General features: G+C 36.1%; 2 protein-coding genes and 2 long non-coding RNA genes across 4 annotated transcripts; 3 read left to right on the top strand and 1 right to left on the bottom strand.

The window, feature by feature from the left end:
- The first annotated feature begins 1571 nt into the window (after nucleotides 1-1571).
- LOC147525591 (uncharacterized) lies at nucleotides 1572-1998 on the top strand. The gene is made up of 2 exons (XM_086579988.1): nucleotides 1572-1718; nucleotides 1801-1998. The coding sequence occupies exons 1-2, from the start codon at nucleotides 1572-1574 to the stop codon at nucleotides 1996-1998; spliced, it is 345 nt and encodes a 114-aa protein (XP_086436114.1).
- A 59-nt stretch (nucleotides 1999-2057) lies between these two features.
- Nucleotides 2058-3814, top strand: LOC147525590 (uncharacterized). The gene is made up of 3 exons (XR_015198281.1): nucleotides 2058-2458; nucleotides 2533-2611; nucleotides 2683-3814. It is a non-coding gene; the product is annotated as an uncharacterized LOC147525590 (long non-coding RNA).
- A 7359-nt stretch (nucleotides 3815-11173) lies between these two features.
- LOC147525589 (uncharacterized) lies at nucleotides 11174-12668 on the bottom strand. The gene is made up of 3 exons (XR_015198278.1): nucleotides 11653-12668; nucleotides 11332-11500; nucleotides 11174-11251 (listed from the first exon to the last, which is right to left on the bottom strand). It is a non-coding gene; the product is annotated as an uncharacterized LOC147525589 (long non-coding RNA).
- Nucleotides 12669-14497: 1829 nt separating this feature from the next.
- On the top strand, nucleotides 14498-15986 carry LOC147525588 (uncharacterized). Its single transcript, XM_086579979.1, has 3 exons — nucleotides 14498-14590; nucleotides 14941-15057; nucleotides 15150-15986. Exons 1-3 carry the CDS (start codon nucleotides 14498-14500, stop codon nucleotides 15984-15986), a joined length of 1047 nt encoding a protein of 348 aa, XP_086436105.1.
- Nucleotides 15987-17230: the final 1244 nt, after the last annotated feature.

The raw sequence follows: 17230 nt of genomic DNA, 5'->3' as shown, positions 1-17230 counted from the left end.
ACCCATCAGCAGTATAACTGGAATAAGCAGCAAACAATGTCATCAACTTGAAAAATATGACATTCATATGTTACGCCAATTGTTACACCATTTCCCTCGGACATATGCTGATCTTCAAAAGCTCATGGTGAGATTGTTGATGGGAACTATATGATATCTTTTGGAAGAATCTTATCCTCCAGAGGAATCAGAGCTAGTTCATTTGATGACATTGTTTGCTGTTGCTTTGAACAACTAAAGAAAGTTTATTTCACAGAGTAACCATCAGAAGGACAACAAGGCCTCGGTCCCGGGCGCGGTGTCATTGGCCTTCAAGAGTTCAAGGACCTTAAAGGAGCGAGTTCATAATAAGGGGTGACCGTAAAACTAAGTAAAAGTGATATTACTCAAAGCCCAATCTCTCAATCCCAAAACATAAATATTTTCACCCTTCCACTCTCAAAAAAAAAAAAAAAAAAAAAAACTTCTTTGCCACACAGGCTCGCCCCATGTAACAAAGAGAGGGCGATGTTCCGGCCCCCACAAATGTGGCCCAATATAAGCCCAACTATAAACAAGCCCATGCTCAGAGCCCAACTATAAACAAGCCCACACTCAGAGCCCAACTATAAACAAGCCCACGCTCAGAGCCTATGCTCAGAGCCCAACTATAAACAAGCCCACGCCGGGGCCCAACTATAAACAAGCCCACGCTCAGAGCCCATGCTCAGAGCCCAACTATAAACAAGCCCACGCTCAGAGCCCATGCTCAGAGCTTAACTATAAACAAGCCCATGCTCAGAGCCCAACTATAAACAAGCCCACTCTCAGAGCCCATGCTCAGAGCTTATCTATGAAAAAGCCCATGCTGAAAGCCTACATTCCACGAGCTGACAGTTCTACCTACAGTTCTCCAACTTCATCCCACGAAAGGCGACAGTTCTCCGCCAAGATCTAACTTCATTCCACGAAATGACAGATGTTCCGCCAGCGGTTCTCAACTTCAATCCACGAATCCCGGCGGTTCTCCCGCCAGATTCTCAACTTCATCCCACGAAGCCGACAGGTTCTCGCCAGGTTCTCAACTTCATCCTACGAAGTGACAAATGTCCCGCCAGTTCTCAACTTCATCCCACGAAATGACAGATGTCCCGCCAGGTTCTCAACTTCATCCCACGAGCCGGTTCTTCTCCGCCAGTTCTCCAACTTCATTCCACGAGTGACATATGTCACGCCCGGTTCTCCAACTTCATCCCACGAAGCCGACAGTTTTCCCCAGCGACTCTCCAACTTCATCCCATGATTGGACAGTTCTCCGCCGGTTCTCAACTTCTTCCCATGATTGGAATATTGGAGAACGAGGAAGTAACTATCACCAATGCTACCTATAAAATCCAACCTTCGCTCATTTTTCCGGGACTACTAATCGAGACTTGATCCCAAGCAATATCTTTGGTATGCGAGGGCAACTTCAAAACCGAAGTCCAGTCTCATCTTTCCCCAATCACCATCTCCTTCACCATCTCCAAAAAACATTACTCACAACCCTCAACTGGTGTGTTTTGGCAAATCTTGCAGAAATAGTTACAAACATGGCAATTCAGTACCATATGTTGAACACCATCAACCGTTCAAAAACTGCTTGGAAATTAAAAGTTAGGGTCGTGCGAAAGTGGGATGATCTTTATTCTAAAAACCTAGCTATCAAACACAGAGAAGTCCTTCTTATGGACGAACAGGTTTGTGTTTAATTAGTACTAAATTTACTGTTTATTATTTAATTGTTGTTTATAAAAAATTTATATTGTATGTATTATACAGGGCAACCAAATTCAAGCTAAATATGGGGTGAAATTAACAAAGACGTTTGAAAAGCGTATGCAACCAGATGCACTATTACTTATTGAAAATTTTGACATTGGTGACAATTCACCTAAATACCGTGTTGCACCGAATTATTACAAACTCGAGTTCAATGACACTACTATAATCAAAGTTGTCACCAATCACGATGTGTAGATTCCTCAAAACCTTTCATTCACTTCTTTAGATGATATTGACTCAAACAAGGACAACATAGTCCTTACAGGTAATACGTTACATTAATCCTATAGATTTTTTTTAACCAAAACAACTACGACAATAACATTGTATACATTGCAGATGTCGTAGGACTACTACTGAAGGTTAAAGTAGTTGAAACATCAACCATAAGAGGAGGCAATACAAGGAAAAGACGAGATATAATCATGGCAGACACAACGTATAACAAATATATTATATATATTATGTTTCACAAGTTCAATTTTATTTTTATTTACACAGATTCTTACTCTTCATACTATTCAATGCAGAAACACTGTACTTAGAATCACATTGTGGGGTAGTACAATGGATCAAATTCCAACTGACTTCATTCATTCACCGGATAAAAATTATGTGTTAATAGTAACATCAACTTCAGTACAGAACTGGAAAGGTAATCATCTTCTTCTTTGTTTTCAAAATACTATTTCTTTGCATTCACGATAGTTAACTTTACCAAAATCGCAGGATATTTTCTCCAATCAACATTTGGAACAAAAATATATACAAACTTGCAAATACCTGAAGTTGAATCAATCATGGAAAGGTAACAAAATTTCATATTAATTGTATTCAATTTTCTTTTTCTAAAAGTAATAACAATTTCCAAACATGCAGAGCGCAACAAATAAAAGAAGAAGCACAGGAAGAAGAAAAAAAATGATTTAGAACAAATAAAAACAGGGGACGAGATACAAAGCTTAACTGACATCATAAATCAAGATAACCCTATAAAGGTAACAACAACTACTTATCATCCTTCGCTAAACAATTTATATTATATAATATTGTTAATACAATTTATTTTGATTTTTCATAAATAGGAAAAGTCGTTCCTGTGCAGAGCAAAGGTTTCTAAGATTTTAAATGACGACATATTACCATGGTACTATAAAGCTTGCGAAAATTGTGCCAGTAAGCTTGAAGAAATCAACTCCAGGCTTTGGTGTCATAGATGTGAGAAATATCCAAAACATTCCAGAAGGTATGACTATGTAGGAAAATTATAAAACATGCCTATTCTGATCAATTAGGTGTTATTTTTATTTTTATTATTATTTTCTAATTTTTCACTTTTGAAAAATAGGTACAAATTAAAACTCGAGATCACAGATGATGAAAGTTAGACAACCACAATTGCATTTGGAAATATAGGAAAAGTCATGATCAAACATTCGGAGGATGAACTCTATAAAATTGAAAAACAGGTAAAACATCTTTAATTAAAACAATATATTACAATTCTTTAAACAAACCACTAATTTATTTTTTGAATTATTTTAGAAAAATGGAAAAGAAATGGTTGAGAAGATATTGAAAAGCATTGTTGGAAAAAAATTCGATTTTCGCATGAAAGAATCCAATAACAGCAACAATTATAACACGAAATCGTTTGTTCTTTTGTACGCATGTCCTATGAGCAATGATAAAAAGGTATGTATATACATTAAATGTCGTTTCAGAATTTATACATATGATTATTGCATAACAATTTTTGTTTTCAACACAACTGCAGGTATCAAATAAAATAGATCTTACAGATAAGGTACTAATCAGCATATCTAACGTCAATTAATTAAAAAATAAACATCAAAATTTCTAACACAATTGGAACATTTCTGTCACACCCCGAATTTCAACAGAATTCGGAAAAACATTATTTGTTCCCGACTCTTCGATCTCCGAGGTGTGACGCACTCTCCACTTCCAAAAAACCCATAAACAGTTTAAATATGCGGATAATTAAAAACCAATAAAAATTTTAACTTAAACAAAAGTCCTCTTTATTACAAAAATTAACAAATGAAAATGCAAATAACCTTATCTCAACTGAAAATCTATATCACCTCAAAGGAAAACAAAGCCTATCTTAAAATGCGACGCTAACGCAAACCACAAGCAGCAACCAATCTTCTTCAACACTAAACCTGTCAAGACTTATGAACTATGTTCATTTAATGAACACACCCGATAAGCAAACATGCAAATCGGGTCAGCATTATAAAAATGTTGGTGTGAGTAGCCCTAAAATACAACATATACTTATACCAATATATACACAAACCATACGGCAGTTAGTTCCTCCACCAAGGCGCCTTAACTTTCAACGACTAATATAACATCCTTAAGTACAATAATTAAGGCAGGTAGTTCCTCCACTGAGGCGCCATAACTTCCCACTAACCACACAACAAACTATACACATAATAAATAAGGCAGGTAGTTCCTCCATCGAGGCGCCTTAGGTTCAACTAAACAAATAACCAACCAAACGTATTATATACGTATCGCATTCCATGCTCAATTACAGAGTAGGTCGTCTCTGCCCAAGTAATTAGTTTGACCCACCCTTCTGCAAAACCATATACAATCATCTATCTAAAGATACATCATTAACCAACATATTACCATAATTATATTATTAAGGATTTCTTTGCGTGTCCCTAAAATCACGTGGTATCTATGTCTTACCTAGTTTCCCTGGCTACCACAATCGCTTCCCAACGCCGAACATGTACATCCACATGCCTCCCCTCATATAATGAACCACTCCGTGCGTAACTACCCTGAGCGGGATGCCGCACACCAGGTAACCCTCACACGAAAGCCATTATGCAAGTACTACCACTATTCGGCATAAAATATCGCGCGTCTCTTTCTATTTTGCGAACGGAATAATCAAGCCACTATTCAGCTACGCCAGAAGGGCCATTCAGCTTTACTGAAACGCCAGAAGGGCCAATCACATTACTTATGCCCGAAGCCCATTCAGATTCACTGAAACGCCATAAGGGCCAATCAAATTGCACACGCCCACACAGGGCAAATCACATGAGTTGTGGTATCTAGGTTCTAGGATTTTCGTTACGTAATTTATTCAAATGTCATACATTAATGACTCATAATAATTCCACTATATCACGTGCAAGTCAAATACCTTATTGCACTAAGCCACAATATTTAGAAATATCTCAATTATATCTCATAACCACTTTCATTTTTTCACGTGCCAATGTATTATTGCACTACGCCACAATCCCATGGGAAATATCCACAAATACTCTACTAGCATCTCACAGATAAAATAATAGAGTGTTTATATATTTATTTCTCCAAAAGTATTGCATTTAATATATATATCCCAACATATTATATAATGTCACAATATCAATGTTAAATCTTAATTAGATAATGACCACCAAATTTATACAAGCTTCCACAGCATTTTAGCATTTGATTTGTCCATACAATTTACAACATAAAATGTAGCATAATTAAACAGTCCACAGTCCACAATCAAAGCCCAATATATATATATATATATATATATATATATATATATATATATATATATATATATATATATATATATATATATATATGTTTTACACACTACTCATGTCAAATCTTAATTAGATAATGACAAACAACATTATATAATTTTTGACAATATTTTATTACTATATTTGTCCATATTCTTAAATATGAGAAAAACTGGAAAAAGTCAACATTCCACAGTCAACGGTCAACGGTCAAAGTCAATGGTCAAAGTCAATGCATCATGGTCGAAGTCAAACTGTCATTGTCAAAGTCAAACTGTCGTTTCTATGTTCAACAGGTTCATGGTCATAGCCATGGTTCATGGCTAAGGTCAAAGTTCATGTCATGGCTAAGGTAATGGTTCGGACCCAACTGGCCAAGCCCAAACCTTAAAACCCGGCCCTAAAAGTCTAAACCAACTTATTATTCAACCTGACCCAATTGGGGTCATAAGGACCAACCCACATAAAATTAGAAACCAGCCGAAAGAAAACTAATTAGTTTTGGCCCAAACAACTTAAACTAAACCGGTCCAAAAACTTTGAACTGAAACCGGCCCAAAAACTTTAAACCAAACTGGCCCAAACAAAACAAATAGAACTGGCCCAAAATAGTTTAACCTAACATGGACCGGCCCAAGCAATACAAACTACAATCAGCCCAACCAAAACAAAACAAGGTCAGCCTAACCAAAACCAACTAAGGAATTAGGCCCAAAGCCCAAACCGACCATCATGTCTTCTTCCTCACCTGCTACCACCACCACTAGCCACCACCTGCTCAAGTCCGGCCACCACTCGTCCTCCTCCATCATCCTAGCGGTTTTGACCCCCATGAAAACACCCATCAACCGATACCATCATAACCCGATTCCCCTCACCTTCCAACTCAACCCCCGACCGCCATTAACGAACACTCAAGCTTCAACAGCACCTCCCCCTAGCGTCAAAACACCTATCCGACACTTCCCAACAACAACCAATCCTAAACCAATCTTAGCGGCTATACGAGTTCAACCCCCATCAATTCGGGCAGGAGACGAAAAACGGTTTGGCTGTTTCATAGCTTCGACGGCCTCCACCCGGTTTCAATCCCGACAACCCCCCGACAGTTCAACCACCAATTTCAATCAACCAATAACACCATACCCCAGTTCAAATAACAAAAACCCACACCACCTCATTATCCCAGATTGACAGTATAAACGAGAGGGTGATGGTTGGCTCGCGCCTCATGAACCATCACTTAAGAGTTCAACAGTTCAACAGTTCGACGATATACACTACAAATGCTAGATTGGGGCTCGCGCCACCATTGACGCTCTTTCGAATAAGCGCAATAAGCGCAACAGTCCAATAACTTAAACAAAAGATACCCTAACATTATCTAGTTTAATCAATTCGACAATATCGCCGAATAACTACAGCCCCGAACAAACAGCCGAACAAACCGAAAATGAATAGAAACAGTTGACAGTAGAATTTTGTCTGTATACCAGTAAAATTCTAGATTCCGTGAAATAGAAACACTATCTACTCACCTTAACTAACAGCTCGACGAATTCCTCCTAGCCCGAGTCGTCACGCTCCACCCTCCAGCAATCCAGCTTTTATCTCTGCCTCCATTTTTATTATTTTTTTATTCTCTAAAAACCCTATTCTCTAGAACAATACGAATATATACTTGGGTTTGAAACCCAAGCCCAACGCAGACTCGGGTCCAGAAACCAGGCCCATATATCCCAAATCCAATCCAATCAAATATTAAATAAATAATTAAATTAATAAATAAATACGTATTTTAAGTGCGGGTGTTACAATTTCTCTATGAATACAGGAAACAAACTCAGAGGTAGCTGCTATTGAAAAACCAACAACGGAAAACCGAAAAAAATCTTTGACAGAACCTCCAGAAGAAACCCCCTTATCCAAAAAAGTCTGCAAGACTTTAGATCTCAAGGTAACCATTTATATATATTAAATGTCTTAGTAAATTTAGTCTTTCAAAATAAAACAAATGGAAATCTAATTACTTTTTCTGTATTATTTTTCAACAGGACAATCACTTGGAATGAAGATAGTTTCTACTCAAAGAAGGAATATAACTAAATAGCCGAGTAGACATTAGGAATTAGTTATCATTGGATCATAAGTTATGTTAAGAGTTCATTTTGGTTGAATTAGTTATCGTTGGATCATGAATTAGTTATCATTGGATCATAAGCTACAATTTATTATTAAGTTCATTTTGGTTGAATTAGTTATCATTGGATCATAAGCTACAATTTATTATTGTGTTTGTGTTGTTCATGCACAATGAACAAAAATAGGAATTCATTTTGAATGTATAATAAGTGATGCTACAATTTATTACTGTGTTTGTGACTTGGACTAGAATATGTATACATAGACCCTGTTGAAATCGACAATGGATGGGTTGTTCCTTACAACCCAATGCTTAAGAGTAAGAATTGGGGGAACAAAATCTATGAATAAGGCAAATCAGCACCTAAAACGATTATTGGATCACCTCAACTTTAATATTTGTCTTGGTAACTTCTAACTCCAGTAATAACTCAATCTCATAGTTTTTCTAATAACTCAAACTCAAGACTCATAGTTTTTCTAATAACAATTAATAACAAGCATATTCTGACTAAGTATCTCAATGCGGAGAAATCTTACAATACAATTCTACGACTTTCAGGACGAATTGATTGAGCTCAGGAGAAAATGGAATAGGTTATGCCACAACCTGCACCATTCAAGGCCTAGCCAGATACACTCGCCTCCATTATCATTCGATAACCAAAGCTTAAGCAACAAGAGCTAGAACTTCGCTTCACCTTACTCATGGTGGCCTATTGGATCACAGAACAGAACCTTCCCTCAGTCAAATTCAATCTCCTTTATAGAATCCACACCAAGACCTGACCGAAGTACGGATTTTGTGCTTAAATTTCGAAATCAACAAGCTCGCTCCAATGGATTCGGTTTTGGTAATGGAACTTCCAAAGACCACCTTAATGGCCTGACCCTGGATTCCCTATTAAACAAAGAAAACAGGGATGAAAACATCACCCTTGCTCTTGGCACTTCTCTGTTTTTGGACAAAACAGACTTAAGAGTACTGAACAAGCAATTGCAAGAGAATGTGCCTTGGCAATCAGAGGCCACTCCTTTAATCATAGAAGCCTTACACAATTCGAAAACAACTAAGAACACTGAGATCTGGTTACTGATTGAGGGAGATGATTGGGTTGGAAAAAGAAGAACAACACAAGTAATTGCGGAGTCAATTTATGGGTCTACTGCCAATCACATTGTCCATATGAACATGAGAAGAGGGCAATCAGATCACACCATGGCTTGAAATCCTTCTGACAGCATTAAGAAAGCAAGAAAGAAGTGTGGTTTTCATTGAAGAAATTGACAAGGATGATTCTACTCGCTGTGAGGGAAGGAAAAAACTATGTGACGTCAATGTAGTCCAAATGAAGCTCCTGGTGAAAGAGTCAGTAGATGCAAGAGTCCTTGAATATGATCATAAGAGAATAGCCGGTGGGATACTTCAAACACGGTTAAGAATCAAAGAACGTGATAAAGGGGACACTTCAACCAAAAAGGTATTCTCTAGGCAATCAAGCTCCAACACCCTCGACTTGAACATATTAGCCGAGGAAGAGTACAATGAAGATGAAGAATTCAAATCAGTCCCAAATGATCTTCAAGAAACTGCAACCAGTAGCAAATCCTTAAATGGTTTTCTATGCTTGATCGAACACCGATTTGTTTTCAACCAAAAGTCCACTCAGTTAAGCCAAATGACTGAGGACTTCATGTCTAAACTGAAACATTCGTTCAAAGAGGTGTTTGGGAGTGAGAGCAAGGGTTGCTTTTCTATTGATCAGTTGGTATTAGAAGAGATTGTAAATGGGTGGGGGTTTTTTCTTGCAAGCTTCCTTGAAAACTGGCTGAAAGACATTTTTCAAACTAGCTTACAAATGGTTAAAAGAGGCGGGAAAGAGGGAAGTGTTAGACTCTCTCTTGGAGGTAAAGAAGAAAGTGGTTTGGATACTGGGTATATGCATACAAATCTCTTGGGCCAGAAATACACATCATTTTCATATAAACCCAGAAAAGGATAAGTAGCAATTATATGGTTTAGACCCAACCACCTAAATTTATTATTTGGATAAACCAAAAAAAATCACAATCAATAACACATGCCCAAAAAAAGAAAACACTGTGAGTAGAATGTTTCTAAATAACAAACACTGCAGACTTATGATTTGGATAAATTTATTCTATAGATATATAACAAATAAAGAAACACACTAAAACAATAACTTTACACCGTATAAAACACTCAAAGTAACAAGATTCTAAATAAACAAAAGACTTTAAGTTATAAATACTACATAATCAATCAATAACACAAACAACCTACAGACTTACATCTCTCATCTTCAACACCAAGGTACACTACTAATACACTTTCAAAGTTACATATAAATCTATTATTCTATGAATTCATGATTATTACTCTGTTCTAAATCTATTTATCACATACATATATTTAGTACTCTGAAATTTTTGTTCATATGTCAAATGAAAATATGAATTTTAAAATATAATATCACTTATTTGAATTGAACTACACCACTATCACATAGATTGATATCCATCACCATTAAACCTACAAACAATTACATGAGCATGATTTATCATCTTAATTCATAAGATAACATACTAATTTTCTTAAATTTTATATGCAGCAATATGGATCACAATACAATCTTTCATATTTCAAGGAAAGCGATATTTAATCAAATTCTCATGGAAATCAATATTTATAAACCACCAATTTACACAACAAAAGTAAAGGGTGACAAATTTGGATCTACCGTAACAATAGATGTTCCTATTCTGAAAGGAATATTTAAAGAAGAATGTGACGAATATGATGAAGATGAAGATTCAACCCTACAAACATCTTATGGAACATCCTATGGAACTCTTGAAGAAACACAAAATAAAGCCGAAAATGAAGCTGCACAAGCCACTCTCACATCACTACGTGAATGGTACAAATTCGAAGTCAAAGATTTCAACTTCATAGAACTTAAAGAAGCAAGGAGCGAAATCAATCATCTACGTCAGATTCATGAAGAAGCTACAAAGGAAATCAAACAACTTGAAGAAGCCAATGAACAATTTCATGAAATAAATCAAGGCCTACATGTTGATATCATGCACATTGGACAAGAAAATAGGGAATTGCGAACAACACTTGCTAATGTTGAAACAGAGAACAGAGAATTGCGAACATCAATTGCTCATGTTGAAACAATCAACATAAGTGATGATGAAGGCAAACAAATGGACGTGACAACTGGTGAAGATTCTGACATAATCAACATTAGTGATGATGAATAGAATAGAGTTACATGGAATTATCAGTTTTTTTAGGAGCTATCATTGGATTATAAATTGTGCAAAGTTTTATTAGGAATGTTCATGCATTTTCATTTGTTTAGAAGTTTTAGAACTTTCGATTAGTAGACTACTTATTGCCTTGATTTTGAATGATAAATGATAAAGTACAATTTATTTTACATAGACGCACTAACTATCTAGGTTACATTTGTTACATTAAAACTCAAGGTTCATTATTACCTCATTTCCATTAACAAACCTAGGTACAATTTCTTCATGCAGCCAAAGCCAATGTAAACAAATAATATCTCCAAAAAAAATGGACAACTTCATCAGAATTTGAGCCTTCTTTTCCCTTAAAATGTGATGTCAACATTTGAAGAAAGCTCATTCTTATCAATACTTCCAACTGGCTCATCAATAATCATCTAAGAATGGAAAAATCCACTTTGGATTAAAAAACAAACATAATAGCTAGGCTATTAGGATACCATAGTTTCATTATTACCTCCTTTAAGCCTAGGTTCAGTTTCTTCATGCATCCAAGCCAATGGAATATACATATGTAGTACGTAGTTTTTCATATGAAAGAAGTGAAGGATGTTAACCTGGGCTACTTTTTGTTGAATTTGTGAAGATGCCCATGTCAGGGGAATTGGGAGCTAGGTTTAGAAGCTCTGTAAAAACAAGAAGAAGAACATAAGTTAGAATGTGTAGTTACGCAACAACAACAACAATAAGAGTAGTTAACAGCTAAAACTTTCCTAAAGTCATAGTGGTTATTACCAAGCAAAACCAAAAGACTGAAGACAGATAATACAATACGTACTTGGACAATCACTGATGTTTGCATTAACCAAGTTACAAGCAGTAGAATTTGTGAAGATGCCCATGTCAGGAGAATTGGGAGCTAGGTTTAGAAACTCTGTAAAAACAAGAAGAAAACAGAAGTTAGAATGTGTAGTTATGCAACAACAACAACAATAAGAGTATTTAACACCTGAAACTTTCCTAAAGTCATAGTGGTTATTTCTCCTTCATTGAGAACTTGATGTGGAAATCTGTCACAAAATCCCACCGGACCCAAGACCGGTTGCTCTCATTGCCAACTCTGTGCACACACAGCAGCCTTAAGTTCTCAACAACCACGTCCTTCCCTTCGTACCCCTGTCCGAAATCTTGCTCTGGATCAAGTGCACAGTACCTCCCATGGTTTATGCACTAAGGCCTCAAGACAATACCAAGTTATGTAGTGTGGTGTGAACTGAGCGTAGCCATATTTCTCAAGAATCTTTGCATGACCCTTGAAATTCTTAATGAAACTCATCTGCTCATCACAGCGAATGCCACACTCATCATTACAATTGGTCCAAAGTTCAAACTCAACCCTCTCATCTAGGTGGGGTACAAACTCCCCCAATCCAATTTGATCATGACATCTTCACCTTTTTGCAATGCTTTTTTCAAACTATCTCCAAAGGAATGATCAATTAAAGCTGACGAGATCCCAATCTTCTCTATGTATCCTGCCACCGCGTCATTATTCTCCTCAAGTAGCCCAACCCAAGATATTATACAACGGCGAGTCCTCCAACAAAATAACAAAGAAAAAAAAACAAAAGAAACAGAAAATCAAATCAAAACTGGAAACGACTTCGGAAAATCGGAAGGTTAGCCCATAACTTAATTCAAACTGTAAAGTATACCTCATTTTAGGACGAGTAATTGAGTGAGAGAGCAACACATAACAAAGACACAAACAGAACAGTGACAAAGACTAACATCAAATGGAAAGATACCACTAAAGAACAGAAAAAAAAAGGGAAAAATCATTAACAAAAACTATTTAACAGATCCGATAAAATAAAATATAATTTGGGTACTGTAAAAGAAAAATACGAAAAGCAATATTTTAAAAATAAAATATATACAACAATTCAATAATAAAAAATAGAACAAACAATAACTAAGAGTACTTAACTGGAATAAATCTTAAACGACTTCATAGTGAATAAGTTTATCTTAACGTTGATATCATTGATGAAGTGATGTATCTTTCGCTTTAGAAATTTGGAAAAATCAGCTGGAAACAGATTGAAATCAACAATATATTATGCCAAAATGCGGAACTAACCGATCTCAATCATAGAATTACACAAAATGAAGCAATAAGAAAACATTTCATCAAGTCAATCAAGTCAATTGAGCTTATCATAACATGTGTCAAGTGTCAACATAAAGGACACGTAGTGTGTTCTAGAAATAAATTGGGCTTTTAAAAAATAAACAATGAAACCAAAAGGGCCGGGCTTTTGCAATTATCAACAAAAATTAGGATTTGGGCTTTTGTATCTAACAAACTACAATCAGGAGGCCACATTTGATAACAAATTGGGTTAAGACCAAGGCCCAAAATATCGATATCGATGAATATATCGGTGTCCCCAAAAACCGATATATATCGGATATATCCATTTTTTTGGTGACCAGTCCAAACTATTTAAAATATCAGAAATATCGGATATATCGGAAATATTGGAAATATATCGAAAATATATTGGAAATATCGGATTTATATTAAAAAAATGGTCAAAAAGTCAACCGATATATATCGTATATATCGTATATATCGATTATATCGGCGATATAAAGTTTTATATCGGAAATTTTGATATATATCAGGAAAAAAAGGGTTCTATATTCGGTGAATATATATCGAAAATATCGATGTTGGTGTACCAAAATACCGATATATATCGGCGATATTTTGGTCCTTGGTCAAGACCACTATAGGCTTTAGTTGTAGAAATGGACGTTGGCTTTCACAAATTTATAGACCAAACCAAGTAAATTTATAGACTATGATCATTTGGTTGTTCCTAAATGTCTTACATGGAAACTAATTGACTTAGTTGATATGGTTTTATAGCTTATGACAAGTGCACCTGTACAACTTGGTCCAATGGAGGTTGTGCATTACTATAGGTATAATTTAATATGTATTGAAATAATGAGTCTGTTTCTTTGATGTTGGTAGATGTCTAGGACTACCTCGATCAACACAAGGTAGTAAGTGCACACAAGGACAAAGCATATTGGAGGTTTGCTTGGTGGTTGGATTGTTGAGTTATGCACATTGGTATGCTATTGTACTAAGCTAGAATGAGTCTTTGCTACTATATGATGAACACATTGCTACACAAAGCCCCAATTGATTGATGAGGCAGATAAAAAAATAAAATAAGAGAAGGTATCATCAATTTTGCTTCAGTAAAGTGGCAGAGTGATATGAATCTTTTAACCATTTTGTTAGGGGGAATTGCTATATACAGACCCCATATATCTCAAGGCAGACCCCATTTTAAAAAAAATTAATACCGGATATGTCCCCAAATAATATCTTAGGGCAGACTCCACTTAAAAAGTGAAAACACATAAATTTCAATTTTTATCTTTTTACTCAAGTTTTGTCTTTTTACTCTCTATCAAAAAACCTTCCTTAAACCCACACTTTTTTTTTCTTCCACTCCTCTCATTTTCCAATCCAAATAAACTTAACCAACACATCTCTTCTTTCTCTACACATATTCATCTTCTTTTTCAAATTCTTTTGTTCTATTTCTATTTACAACCCATCTTTTTGTTTTTCATTTTTTTTTATGACATTGAGTGAAATGGAATGGACATATGATGTTTTTAATGTGGAAAATGAACTATTTAATAAAGAGAAATTTCAATCAAGTGACCAAGACGGCGACCAAGACGAGGTAACTCCATACACAACTATTGTTCATAATGATTCCAATATCAATTTATTATGAAATCATTATGAGGACGACTTGTACAAAATGTGATTACAAAGTATTTATGCAAACTCAATCTATGAGGACGATCTCTTCCGTTTAATGGTTGATTTTAATAGTGAGTGTTGGGAAATGGGAATAGTTTACGTTCGAGACGTCCTAGGCCAACTAACTTTCTAAGACTCTGGAGCCCCAACTGGAGCGACTTATGAAGCATTAGACAGTCTAATTTGGCCGTCTCTTAGTTACTTTGATAGATATTTTTCTTGTGACAAATTTTTAGCTAATATTATAATTCACTGTAAATGTTATAGGATCCTCTATACAGTCTCAATGAGATACCAATTGATGCACTTCAAACTTCACAAAATTCAAATGCATCTTCGGAGGAGCACTACATAGATCAAACCGAACATTTTAACACCAACATGGTATGCATGGATGAATATACGTTTTGAAACTTACTTCTTTGATTTAATACCTTCTTACCCATGGATTAATGAATACTTAAATTGATTTATAGGTATTTGATAGTCGTCAAGATTTGATTGATTGGACACAACATAAAGGAAGTGAAGGGGGAGCTATTATCGTCACTAGGAAAAATCAAAATGCAATTAGTGGGAAGACTCCTAGACTTATTTTGATATGTGAGAGTGGTGGTAAATTTCAATCTTTTAAAAAGGTAGAAGCAAACGAGAAGGCAGTGAGAAAGACTGGAACAAAAAAAATGAATTGTCCTTTTAAATTAAAAGCGTGTTTTGAACGTGGTAGTTTAGATAGATGGACACTAAGAGTTGATTGTGGTCGTCATAATCATGGGATGGCAAAAACTATGGAAGGTCACTCTTATATGGGAAGGTTTAATAAGATGGAAATGATTCTTGTATCTGAGATGAGTAGAGTTGGAGTCAAACCAAAAGAGGTAATGAATGCTGTCAAAGCAAGAGATATATTAAACTTGTCCTCCATGAGACAAATGTATAACGCAAGACACAGAATTAGACTTGATGAAATGGAAAATAGAACACAGTTGCAAGAATTGGGTAGATTGTTAAGGGAAAATGGATATGTGGAGTACAGTAAACGTCAAGAAGGTAGCAATAAGGTTTGCAAATTATTTTGGGCCCATCCGGGTTCGATCCAAATGGCTAAGACTTTTAACCAAAATTTTCTCATGGATTGTACGTATAGGACAAACAAGTATCATTTCAAGTTGTTAGAGATTGCAGGAGTGACATCGACCAATATGACTTTCACTGCATGTCATGTATTGATGGAAAAGGAAAAAGAGTATGACTACACTTGGGCATTGGAAAGGTTTCGAGAGATACTCATGCCTGAAGTTCCAAAGTGTTGATCAGGATCGATAGGGAGCTAGCTTTGAAGAATGCGGCCGATGTAGTCTTTCCAAATGCAAAAAAGCACTTGTGTCGATGGCACATTTCCCAATGTATCTTGAAAATGGGAAAAAATATTCTCAGTGACGAGCAAACCATAAATAAATTTTGTGCCATGTGGACTAATGTGGTAAAGTCAAAGACACAAGAGAGTTTTTTGAGAAAGTTTGCTTCTATAGAATTAGCTTTTAAAGATTATCCTATGCTCATCCAATATTTGCGTAGAACATGGTTGTCTTACAAAGAAGCATTTGTTGCTTACTGGATAGACCAACAAAAGCACTATGGAAACACTACGACGAATAGGGTGGAAGGATTGCATGCTCGACTGAAGTCGAGCTTGAAGGGAACATGCAAACATGATTTTCTTGGAATGTGGAAATTGATCCATCCAGTTATCAATATTGAGATGAGCAAAATTAGAGCCTCTTTTGAGAAGAGTTTAACTAGATTTCAACATGAGCACAATGACGAGTTTTTTTGTGAGTTCAGAGGATTTATTTCAAAGAGAGCTTTAGATTTGATTTTGGAAGAGATGAGACATATAGATGTCATTGGGGTAGATGATAGTGTTTGTGACCACATTTTGCGTACTTCACACGGTTTTGCCGTGTGCGCATGAGCTAGTGATACTCAAACAAAAAAGGGCAGAATACCTCTTTGAAATTGATGAATTTTGAAAAAGTTGTCTATTGAACCGAGAGCCAGTGATCCCATTGGTGTTGATTACAAACCAGCTATGGATTTATTTATTCAACGACTAGGATCGACTTCTGAAGACCAACAGAGATCTATGATAAAGATGCTCATGGAACTTGCAACGCCTGAAAGTTCATCATTGGAGCCACCAAAGGAGGATGCTACACCAAAAGGCCGTCCTAAGGGCAGTACTAAGAAGAGGCCAGCAAAAGAAGAGTGGTCAACTACCCGAGATCCGTCATGGTTTGAGTACCCTCCGGATGCTCCACCCGTGACTCCACAATCCATAATGAAGCCCAAGGCCAAACCATTTGTTCCAAAGAGGAAGAAACCAAATTTTGATGTTGGTTGCTCCATTAATGAAATTGAACATCCTCCAGATGCTCCACCCGCGACTCCACAATCTATATCGAAGCCCAAGGCCAAACCATATGTTTCAAAGAGGAAGAAACAAAATGTTGATGTTAGTTGCTCCATTAATGAAATTGAGCATCCTCCAGATGCT

This window comes from Coptis chinensis, chromosome 1, assembly GCF_015680905.1.
Source record: "Coptis chinensis isolate HL-2020 chromosome 1, ASM1568090v1, whole genome shotgun sequence".
NCBI lineage: Eukaryota > Viridiplantae > Streptophyta > Magnoliopsida > Ranunculales > Ranunculaceae > Coptis > Coptis chinensis.
This window is presented reverse-complemented; position numbering and strand designations above follow the sequence as displayed.

Coding starts and splice junctions, on each gene's coding strand:
- LOC147525591 (XM_086579988.1), top strand. CDS start 1,572: ATGGCAATTCAGTACCATATGTTGAACACCATCAACCGTTCAAAAACT. Junction 1,719..1,800: donor TCCTTCTTATGGACGAACAG/GTTTGTGTTTAA, acceptor TGTATTATACAG/GGCAACCAAATTCAAGCTAA.
- LOC147525588 (XM_086579979.1), top strand. CDS start 14,498: ATGGAATGGACATATGATGTTTTTAATGTGGAAAATGAACTATTTAAT. Junction 14,591..14,940: donor AAGACGGCGACCAAGACGAG/GTAACTCCATAC, acceptor TAAATGTTATAG/GATCCTCTATACAGTCTCAA. Junction 15,058..15,149: donor AACATTTTAACACCAACATG/GTATGCATGGAT, acceptor ATTGATTTATAG/GTATTTGATAGTCGTCAAGA.